Source organism: Schistocerca serialis, chromosome 1 (genome assembly GCF_023864345.2).
Source record: "Schistocerca serialis cubense isolate TAMUIC-IGC-003099 chromosome 1, iqSchSeri2.2, whole genome shotgun sequence".
In the NCBI taxonomy this organism is placed as follows: Eukaryota; Metazoa; Arthropoda; class Insecta; order Orthoptera; family Acrididae; genus Schistocerca; species Schistocerca serialis.
Genome location: NC_064638.1, coordinates 263455908 through 263468062, shown reverse-complemented (window position 1 = coordinate 263468062; position 12155 = coordinate 263455908). Strand labels below are relative to the sequence as shown.

The following is a 12155-nucleotide window of genomic DNA, read 5'->3' as shown; positions in this document are numbered from 1 at the left end:
TTCTGATCCATTTTATTCCAAACTGATCTCTAACATCAGTTTTAGAGTAGAAAACAGTTTAGTTTCCCATTCTAGTATTAATATCAGCTTTGATGTATTATGTATATGAGGACAGATCACTATTCACCAAATAAAAAGAGCATTGCTTAGAAAGGAGACATGCAGAAAGAATAATTAATTACCTACATCTCCCTCATACTGTTTAACTTTTACATCAATCAGTTATGCATTAAAGTCACTATTGCTCAAAACAGAAGGTGGCATTTGAAATACCAGCACCACTGTCATATCAATATACCCATTTCTTATGTAGTGAGGCAACTTCACTATGCTGAAGATGGATATTGTAACATCAGTCTTATGTGCTCACTACTTAGTCCCTCCACACTGTTTCTTTATTCACTCTAATGCTAATAACACGATCCCTTTTATAATCCTTATGCTCAAGACCCACCTCATGCAATGATGATGATGTTGTGTGGTAGTGTTAATGGATGAACAGGTCTGTCACCTACCGAGAATAATTTGAGATAAGAAAGGATGTCATCATCAGAAGAAACAAGGCTGGAATTCTATGGATCGCAGTGCGGAATGTCAGTTCCATTAATTGGGCATGTGGGTTAGAAAATTTAAAAAAGAAATGGATTGGTTGAAGTTACATACAGACGGAATTAGTGAGGTTAGTTGGCAGGAGGAACAGGACGTCTCGTCAGGTAAATAAACAGTTATAAATACAAAATCAAATAGGTGTAATGCAGGAGTAGGTTTAATAATGAATAAGAAGATAGGAATGTGAGTAAGCTATTATGAACAGGATACCAAACACATTATCATAGCCAAGATAGGCATGAAGCCCACATCCATCACACCAGCTAGCTCTGCAGATGATGAAGACATTGAAGAAATGCACAGTAAGATAAAAGAAATTATTTAGATATTTAAGAGAAATGAAAAGTTTATTGTGATGGGGATGAATTTGGTAGCAGGAAAAGGAAGAGAAGGAAAAATAGTACGTGAATGTGGAATGAGGGAAAGGAATGAATGAGGAAGCCACCTGGTAGAATTTTGCACAGAGCATAATTTAATCATTGCTAACACTTGGTTTAAGTATCGTGAATATGTATATTGTACATGTGTAAGAGACATGGAGACACGGGAAGGTTTCAAACTGATTATATAATAGTAAGACAGAGATTTCAGAACCAGATTTTAAATTTTAAGACATTTCCAGGAGCAGTTGTGGGCTCTGACCACAATTTACTGGATATGAACTGTAGATTAAAACTGAAGAAATTTCAAAAAGGTGGGCAATTAAGGAGATGGAGCCTGGATAAGTTGAAAGAACAAGAGGTTGTTAAGAGTTTCAGATACAGGATTAGAAAACTATTGACTACAACAGGTGAATGGAGAAAACGGATGGGTAGCTTTGAGAAATGAAACAGTGAGGGTAGTAGAGGATCAAATAGGTAAAAAGAAAAGACCTAGCAGAAACCCTTGGATATCACAAGATGTGATTGAGGAAAGGAGAAAACATAAAAATGCAACAAATGAAGCAAGAGAAAGGGAGTATAAAACACTTAGAAAAAATGAGACAGAGAGGAAGTGCAAAATGGCTAAGCAGGAATGGTTAGAGGACAAATGTAAGGATTTTGAAGCACGCATAACTAGGGGAAAGATAGACACCACCTACAGGAACCTTAAAGAGGTCTTTGGAGAAAGAGAAGCATCTGCATGAATATCAAGAGCTCAGCTGGAAAACTACTCCTAAGCAAAGAAGGAAAGCTGAAAGGTGGAAAGAGTATACAGTGGGTCTATACAAGGGAGATGAACTTGATGACATTATAGAACTAGAGGAGGACAATGACGACGACGAGATAGGAGATACTATACTGCAAAAAGAATTTGACAGAACACTGAAAAGCCTAAGTTGAAACAAGGCCCTGGGAGTAGATACCATTCTGTCAGAACTACTGATAACGCTAGGAGAGTCAGTCATGACAAAAACTCTTCCATCTGGTGTGCAAGATGTATGAGATAGGCAAAGTACCCTCAGACTTCAAAAAGAACATAGCAATTCCAATTCCAACAGAGGTGCTGACAGGAGTGAATACTACTTAATTATCAGTTTAATAAGTCATGGTCACAAAATAATAACCACAAACTCTTTACAGGAGAATAGAAAAACTGGTAGAAGCCAACCACAGGGAAGATCAGTCTGGATTCAGGAGAAATATAAGAACGCGAGAGGCAACACTGATGCTACGACTTACGTTAGAAGAGAAATAAGCAAGGGCAAACCTACATTTATAGCACTTGTAGACTTGGAGAAACTTTCTGACATTGTTGACTGGAGTACTCTCTTTGAAATTCTGGACGTAACAGGGGTAAACTACAGGGTGCAAAATGCTAATTACAACTTGTACTACAACTACATGGCAGCTATTAGAGCCAAGTGGCATGAAGGAGAAGCAGTGGCTGAGAAGGGGAGACAGGGTTGTAGACTATCCCCAATGTTATTCAATCTGTACACTGAGCATGCACTTTAAGGTTTGCCGATGACATTGTAATTCAGTCAAAGACAGCAAAGGACTTGGAAGAGCAGTTGAACAGAATTGACAGCATCTTGAAAGGAGGATATACGATGAACATCAACAGAAGTAAAACAAGGATAAGGGAACTTATCCACACTAAATCAGGTGATGCTGAGGGAATTAGTTTAGGAAATGAGACACTAAAAATAGCAGATAAATTGCAGGAAAATAACTGACGATAGCCAAAGTAGAGAGGACAGAAAATGTAGACCACCAATAGCAAGAAAAAGTGTTTCTGAAGAAAAGAAACATGTTAACATCAAATATAGATTTAAGTTTTAGGAAGTCTTTTCAGAAAGTATTTGTATGGATTGTAGCTATGTACGGAACTGAAATATGGATTATAAGCAGTTTAGATGAGAAGAGAACTGAAGCTTCTGAAACTGAAATTTTGATACTGAAATATGTTTATGAAGTTAAATGGGCAGAATGTTACATATTTACAGCCAATATCAATGACAAAACAATGTACATCTGATAACTGTTACCCGAGTTATACAAATGCATGGCCGAGATGGTTTTCGGACACAATGATGGTCTAATCCTAGACCAAAATTGATCATCTCTAATAAGATATACCATTACAGCTGTGTATTGCATAATGCACTTCTTAATATTCATTAAAGTTGTAATACACCATCGCCATAAAATATCACCAATTTAGTATTCGAGGAAAGTGTAGGGGGTAAAAATCGCAGACAGAGACCAAGAGATGAATGCAGTAAGCAGATTCAGAAGGATGTCGATTACAGTAGTTATTCGGAGGTGAACAGATTTGCACAGGGTAGAGTAGCACGGAGAGCTACATCAAACCAGTCTTTGGACTGAAGACCATGATGACGATGAGGAATGTAAGACAAAGGGTGATTTACAGTGAACACCTCGGTGATAGGATTATTCTCATCTGAGTCAAAAGCACATCAACACCAGCCATAGTAGTTCAGGTATAATTCCAAAATCACAAGCAGAAGAGGTAGTGTACATAAGGGCACTGAAATGGTAGCTCAGTATGTAAAGTGAGATGACTATCATGTAACATGGGGCATTGAAATGCAAAGAAGGAGAAGGAATAGAAGACAGAATTACAGGAGAATAGGGGCTCAGAACTAAGAATAAGAGGAAGATTTCTTGAGTTAAACATAAATTTCATCTAATAGTAATCAATACACTGCTCACAGCCTACAAGAGAGGGAGGTATACTTGGAAAATGTCTGGATACATGGGAAAATACCAGCAGGATTGCATCACATTGAGACAGAGATTCCAAAATAAATCAGATTTGAATTGTAAGGCATACCCCAGAGCAGATACAGACTCAGGTTTCAGTATAGTAATGAAAAAGAATAGGCTGAAGTTTAAGAGAAGCAATGTGTAAAGAAATGTGATGTTGGTAGAAATAATGTACTGAGGAATGATTACTTGTGTTGCATTTGAAATTATCTGGCACTGTAGATACTGTTATGCTGGACAACACAACAGCTATTTCAGTAGAAGAGAAATGGACATACCTAAAAATGGGCAATCACAGAAATTGGGCTGATAAATACAGGGTGTTTGAAAAAGAACTCCCTAGTTTTAAGTATAAATTTAATGGGGAAATAAATGAAAAATTACATCAATGAGTACGTATCACGAAAGAGAATTCCTTCAAGTTTTGTTTAAAGTTAGTAGACATCAATGTGGGATCCATTTGTTGCCCTGCACACGTCGAGAGAATATTCCACTTCTCACCACATATTCACTGACATTTCAGGTGAAACTGTCCTATTCGCTGCGGCGATTCTTTTCTGTAAATGATTGATGTCTCTGATCTTTTCACTGTACACAACATTTTTTATGTGGTTCCAAAAGAATAAGTCCAGTGGGGTTAAACTGGGCTTCGTAGTGGGCAAGGTATGGGGCCAGCCCTCATGTAACAGTTGCAATTTATAGGTATGCAACTTATGTCTTAAGTACATCATCACACACAGTACCTTTAGGCACTTCTAATTGTAGACTACGTCTGGCCAATGACTTCTTTGGGCTCCGAACACATGAAACACGCATCTGTTCAACATCATCTTCAGAAGTTTTCAGTCTACCTGGTGATTTTGCCTTTAAAACACTACTAGTTTCCTTGAAAGACTTTAGTCAATGAGGGATACTTTTTGCTGTAGGTGGTTCACCACCATACTGACATCTAAAATTATGTTGCACTGTTATAACTGACTTATTTTTCACAAGTCAAATGACACACTGCACTTTCTGTAGTGAAGTACATATTGTTGCTGAGTTGCTCTGCTCTGCTCTGCACTGCACTGCACTGCACTGCACTGCACTGCACTGCACGCATGCCTGGAGTGAACTGAGGGAACAGAGGAAACAAACAGCACTTGTGCCGTCTCAAGGTCAAGCAGACCTACCAACTGCAGGGGAGCCTAGCTTGAAGAGTTGATGTATCAAACACCACAAACTAGAATAGAGTATGTCACTTTGTACAGATTCCAGGACACATTTAAACTAGGGAGTTTTTTTTTCTTTTTCTTTTTTCAAACACACTGTATAGGTACAAGGAAGGTAACTATGAAGAAACCATGCATAACAGAAGAAATAACTGACTTGATTGATGAAACGATACACGAGAATATTCAAGAAATAAAGGTATACGACTATTTAGTCACTAATGACTTAATTCAATATGAAGAGCAGGGAATAAATCAAAATGGCTGCAGAAAGAATGTGAAGAAATCAAAAATGAAATGTTCATCAGAAGGATGGATTCAGTATATAGGAAGGTCACTGTATCTTTTGCTGAAATTAAAAACAATCCATCAAAATTAAGAGTATGAAAGGAATTCCACAGTTCCATGCAGAAGATAGAGGGCCTCTACAAGGAAAAGAACCTGCCTACTGATGCAATAGAAGAAGGAATGAATGTATATTTGGAAGACACCGGGGATCTAGCATTAGAATGAGAGTTTGACAGCACTTTGGAAGCTTTGCAACCTAATAAGGCCAGAGGGATCGAAAACATGCCTTCAGACTCTCTTACAGCATTGGAGGAGTGGTGATGAAATGATTACTCATGTTAGTTGTGTAGAATATGAGAGACTGGAGACAGACAGTGACTGTCAGACATTTGGTAGGAAAACATCCATACAATGCCAAAGATTACAAAGGCGGATAAAAATGAGAACTAACAAATTATCAGCTTAACAGCACATACTCCCAGTTGGTGACAAGGATAATACACAGAAGATTGGAAAAGAGAATCAAGAGGCTATTAAGTGACGATCAGTCTGGCTTTAGGACTAGTAAATGTAACCAGAGAGGCTGTTCTGAGGGTGCACTTGTTAATGGAGGTGAAACAAAGACAAATCAATTTCTCTTCATAGAATTTGTCAACTTAGAAAAAGCATTCAACTACATAAAATGGTCACCAAAAATAGGTAGAATTGAGTAAAACAGAAGTGATTTCTGGCATTCCCCAATGTAGTGTTATAGACCCTCTGTTGTTACTTATGTATACAAACAATTTAGGAGATAATCTGAGCAGCTGTCTTAGGTTGTTTGCAAATGATGCTGTCCTTTATTGTCTAGTACAGTCATCAGATTATCAAAAGCGATTGCAAAATGATTTAGATACAATATCTGTATGGTGCACAAATTGGCAATTGACCTTAAAAAATGAAGAGCATGAGGTCATTTATCTGAGTGCTGAAAGGAATCCATTAAAAATTCGGTTATATGATAACTACATCAAATCTAAAGGCCATAAATTCAACTAAATGCCTAGGAATTACAATTACAAACAATTTAAATTGGAAATAACACAGAAAATGTTGTGGGGAAGGCAAATGAACCGAAGACTGCATTTTACTGTCAGAACACTAAAGACACTGCCTGTATTATGCTTGTCCATCCTCTTTTGGCCTACTGCTGCTTGGTGTGGGATCTTTACCAGACAGGATTAATGGAGTACATAGTGAAAGTTCAAAGAAGAGCAGCATATTTTATATTATCATGAAATAGGGGGGAGAGTGTCACAGATATGATGTAGGATTTGGGATGGACATCATTAAAACAAAAGTGTTTCTCATTCTGGTGGGATCTCCTCAAAAAATTTCAATCTTCAAATTTCTTCTTGGATTGCAAAAATCTTTTGCTGACACCAACCTACATAAGGAGAAACGATCATCATAGTAAAATAAGTCAAATCAGAGATCACACAGAAAGATAAGTGTTCATTTTCTCTGCACACTGTTCAAGAATAGGATAACAGAGGATTACTGTGAAAGGGGTTCCATGAACTGTCTGCCAGGCACCTAAGTTTGATTTGCAGAGTAGCCATGTAGATGTAGATGTGAAAGTTATAGGGAGAGATATGTGATATACAATATGTACAAGAACCAAGAGAGAACAATAAGAATGATATACCAAGAGAAAAGTGCTGGTTAAAAGGAGTGCAAGACAGGGATACAGTCATTTTCTTCCTACTAATGATCACAATCTAGTTACGACTAAGTCTAGAACCATATTCATGAAAATGAGGGAAAAAAAGAAAAACATTGAGAATGGAGAAATCAAGCAAAACTGCAACTATTTAAAATACATAATTATAAAGGCATAGGGAGATAACAGAAACAAAAAACTGTCAAAGGGTATCTCTACTTCATGCAGTTCATCTAGTAATATCAAATACTCGTATTTGTTCATCAACCCATCAATGTGTTCATCTATCCACATTCCTTCATCTGTACATCATATTTTGTAAGTCTCTAAGAATCAAGGAATAAGTCAAGGTATACATTAATAAAGACAAGCAACTGTGAAAGTAGTTACATATGCTATATTATGAGGAACTTTTTACCACAGTCTATTAAACAGTGAAGATTATTGACAGATGAAGTGGTCTCTGCACGGCTACTTTGTATGCTTGTCATCAGCAATCATATAATGATAATTTGGCAATGTTTCCATGGAAACTCCTCAGTTTCATTGCAGTTCTATGTGCCCAAATATGTTAGTCACAACTTCCGGCAGCCTTTTGCACTTTGCTACTGTAAGGTGTCAACTACACCACCAGCTGTCACAAATTCCTCTAGAATATAGTATAAATATCTTTCATGGAGTAAGGGCTTGTGACACTATGTCGAGTCACTTAGAAAGGTTTGCATTACACTGTGACCTACACAAGTGAATTAAAATACATTTACACTGGTTAAAGTCAACAAAATAAAAATTAGAGGAAAGCTTCTACTTTGGGAAGCAACAATATTGAAGAGGGTGTTTAAAATTGGAAAAGTAAGGTATGGCACTGCATTCTCAAAAACACTGTTTAAAAAAAATGTTCAGCACTAGTGTGTAAGAACAAAATCCTGGCTACAGTGAACATTACTACTCAAGCTATTAACAGGTCTTACAAATCTTTTTGATATTTGAATGTAGATAATCGTATATTCCTGACAGACATCCACAATTCCATCCAGTGATAGTCATGCTGTGAGTGCACTGACTAACTCAGATTCAGAATGTCAGTTCACAAAATACAGATTTAGCTCACAGAACTATGTATCACCAACCACCAAACAGAAGGCATGTGTAACTTCAAAATCATAGAGATAGGAGTATTATTTTCAATTAATGGATTTCTGTAATATTAAAACAATATCCAAATAAGGGACGTAAAATGAGTATGAATAAAATACGTACTTACTGCGACAGTGTAGGTACATAAAAAACCTTACAATGAATTATCATACAACTTTATAGTAGAATGTTACAGGTCTGGTGGCACACTAAAGATGAGGATTAGGACTCTACCTAATCTGATTTAAAGATTAAATAAAATATTTGTTATTACCTTATATAAGATTCCAAATATTCTTGAAATATATTCCGAGTTAATTTACTCAGGTAAGTACTGTCACTGCCCATGTCAAAACGAGACAAGCTGTTTGAAAGCTTCACAGTCCTATTTAAAAATAGAAGTGAAAATTAGTAGAGTGGCATAAACCTGAATACCATTATAATTCTACCTGCTTCAAGAATGAGCAGTGCCAATTAAACTTATGTCTGTAGGCACAGGAACTTGAATAATGCATAACTGAGAAACAATACTCCACCAGAATCTTACTATGACAATGAAGTAACTGGACAGAGGCCAGCGTGGGAGAAATGGGGGCATCACTGGAGACACGGAAGAGATGTGTGGTGGGTGGGAGGGGGCAGAGGAGGGCCAGTGGGAGGGGGCAGCGGAGGACCAGTGGGAGCAGGCAGTGGGGGTAGGTGGGTGAGGGTTCTGAGGTGGCAGGAGGGAGGGGGCCATTGGTGGATGGAGGTTGGGGAGGGGGGGAGGGTGAGAGGACACACTGGTGGCATGAGGGTTTGGAGGGGACATTGATGGCAGGAGGGTGAGGAGCAGCAGGAGAGCAGGGGCAGCAAACTAAGTAAAATATAACAGAAAATATTTAGACATGCAACTAAATGTAGAAATCATTACAGAACAGAGCCCAGCACTCTAAAAAGGATGAAAGGTTATGATGTAACAATGTAAGAACCATCCTGGTAGTTGTCTAACTCACACCACTGCACCAAAAGATCTATAAGGCATGTCTGAATCATTCAAATGAATATCACTCACTTTTAATGCATTAGTCCTTTATCTGTACGGAACAACCACAGTGGCCTAAGGTGGTTGATTGAGATCTCAGATTGGAACTTAATTAATTTTCTTGGCCTTCATTTTATTTACAGTTGTTTCCATGATTACAAAACAAGTCATAGTTCAAATAATAATTAATATAGAGATATTGAAGCAACTATTACTGAAATTGGGTGTACTGCTATCTCTTCATAGATGAGTTAGTTGCTGCAAAGTGACAGCAGATTATGAGTTTGCAGACCAACAGAGATGGCACCTTTTTGTTTAAGTATGATTTTATGCTAGCGGTGCAAATAATTATTCCATCCTCGAACATAACAACCCTCAATCATGTAAAGATGCACCAAGCTGATAATATGTCTGGCGTGCCTTCTCTCAGCTTCACCTTCGATGCTGCCAACCCACAACACATTTATACTTAGTGGGTTATCATCCGTTCAACCCCAGATCCAAGCTGATTTCTGCACTATCCAGCTCAGTCCTCAGAGGGCCTCCCAGTAGCCAACCAGAGGGCACAGAAGATAGCAACAGGCATCACTCTAGACATGCATCTCTTGCTGCATCCATTGCGAATCCAACAGCCAATAGGAAAACTGTAACTCTCCATCACAGGAGTACTTCTGCCCACACCAGTTCTGTCTTTGACAGTCAGAGACTGATGTAGTATCACTGTTTGTACACCGCCTCATATTGTATGTTGCCTTTGCCGCCTAGAAGCCTGTGCTTCCCAACCTGTGCTGTGGGCCTTGGTGTCCTGTGCCATGGACAAGTTGTACCACTCATGAGATGGAACTCTGAATACATCCTTTGTTTTGAAGATAGACTTTTCATTGGTGAAGAGAATGTAATCTATGCTCTCAATACTCTATTTCCATTTCATTGAAGAAGAATTGTTTGTGATGAACTTTTCCTTCACATTAGTGCAGTTAATTTCTCAAGAATGTTTATTTTCTTTTGTTGCACTGCATCTGAAACAGCAAACTGTTTTGTGTTTGAAGTTTAGTTGTTCAAATAAACAAGGTTTAATTATATCTACTTGTGATCTTGTGTGATATGTGTGTGAGGAATACTTCATTGTCCTCTGTTACTACTGGCACACTTTTGGCTAGATCCTCATAAGAAGCCTTTCCTGAACACTGGCTAAGAACTCTGTGAAATACGATTGTTTCCGTACAATGCCATACTATTCACAATGTGATAATTTCCCCTCCATGAACTGTATTGCATTCAAGGTACTTCTGTTCAATAGACATCTTCATACTACAAACAGGTCGTGTCAACTCAATTTTCTAACTTGAATTACTAACCAGTCTCCACTCTTTTGTTAACTGCATGTAATATAGGGTTCAATTACCATTCTATTAACTATATTCTTATTGAATGGAAACAAAACTTTGTGACTATGAGTACTAAATGTAGAAAGCTATCCAACAGAATGAGGTCATGAACATTTTCTCCTTAAGGGAATGCCTCTATGACATTCATATCTTTTGATTACTGTTTTTATTGTTTTTATTAAACACATCCACACAAAAACTCAAGCCTATCCTCTGGAAATAAAATATTGGGGAAAAAATTCTATTTTGCTTATGAAAATATTTAACCACTTGCCTTGCATACAGATCATATAAATTTCTGAGGTACTTTTCTGGATCACTCCTGTCTGACAAGCTGGTCTCTATGTAGTCCTGTAACAAAAACACATGGTGAAATCAAGAGGCACATGTAGCTATTTAGAATCACATATTAAGGCAGAATAAAATTTTAACAACACTAGTTGACAGATTCCACACTTTATATTTAGGAGACATTGCACATCTGATGTTTGTTCGTTCGTTCATTCATTCATTAATTCATTAACACATGTTCCATAAATCCCATCATGAAGCCACCTGGTAGAATTTTACACAGAGCATAATTCAATCATAATTAACACTTGTTTTCAGAACCACGACAGAAAGTTGTATACATGGAAGAGACCTGGAGATACTGGAAGGTTTCAGATTGACTATATAGTGGTAAGACAGAGATCTCAGAACCAGATTTTAAACTGTTAGACATTTCCAAGGGCAGATGTGGACTTTGAATTTAATTTACCCATTATGAACTGTAGATTAAAACTGAAGAATTTGCAAAAAAGGTGGGAAATTACAGACATGGGACCCATATAAGTTGAAAGAACAAAGGTTGTTGAGAATTTCAGAGGGAGCATTAGGTACAAATTAACTAGAACAGGGAAAAGGCTTTGAGAGGTGAAATAGTGAAGACAGAGGATCAAATAGGTAGAGAGATAAGACTAGTAGAAATCTTTGGATATCACAGTTGTTGTTGTGGTCTTCAGTCCTGAGACTGGTTTGATGCAGCTCTCCTTGTTACTCTATCCTGTGCAAGCTTCTTCATCTCCCAGTACCTTCTGCAACCTACATCCTTCTGAATCTGCTTAGTGTATTGATCTCTTGGTCTCCCTCTACGATTTTTACCCTCCACGCTGCCCTCCAACACTAAATTGGTGATCCCTTGATGCCTCAGAACATGTCCTACCAACCGATGCCTTCTTCTGGTCAAGTTGTGCCACAAACTACTCTTCTCCCCAATCCTATTCAAGACTTCCTCATTAGTTATGTGATCTACCCATCTAATCTTCAGCATTCTTCTGTAGCACCACATTTCAAAAGCTTCTATTCTCTTCTTGTCCAAACTATTTATCGTCCATGTTTCACTTCCATACATGGCTACACTCCATACAAATACTTTCAGAAATGACTTCCTGACACTTAAATCTATACTCAATGTTAACAAATTTCTCTTCTTCAAAAACACTTTCCTTGCCATTGACAGTCTACATTTTATATCCTCTCTACTTCAACCACTATCAGTTATTTTGCTCCCCTAATAGCAAAAGTCATCTACTATTTTAAAGT

The 12155-nt window shown here is 37.7% G+C and overlaps 1 protein-coding gene across 1 annotated transcript in view; it reads right to left on the bottom strand.

The window, feature by feature from the left end:
- Positions 1-12155, bottom strand: part of LOC126467493 (exocyst complex component 5) — a 112920-nt gene that overhangs the window by 47930 nt on the left and 52835 nt on the right. The window contains exons 8-9 of the mRNA XM_050096466.1: positions 10846-10922; positions 8434-8544 (exon numbers count right to left, since the gene is read on the bottom strand). Coding sequence (XP_049952423.1) covers positions 8434-8544; positions 10846-10922 — 188 coding nt within the window. The remainder of the gene's footprint in view (positions 1-8433; positions 8545-10845; positions 10923-12155) is intronic.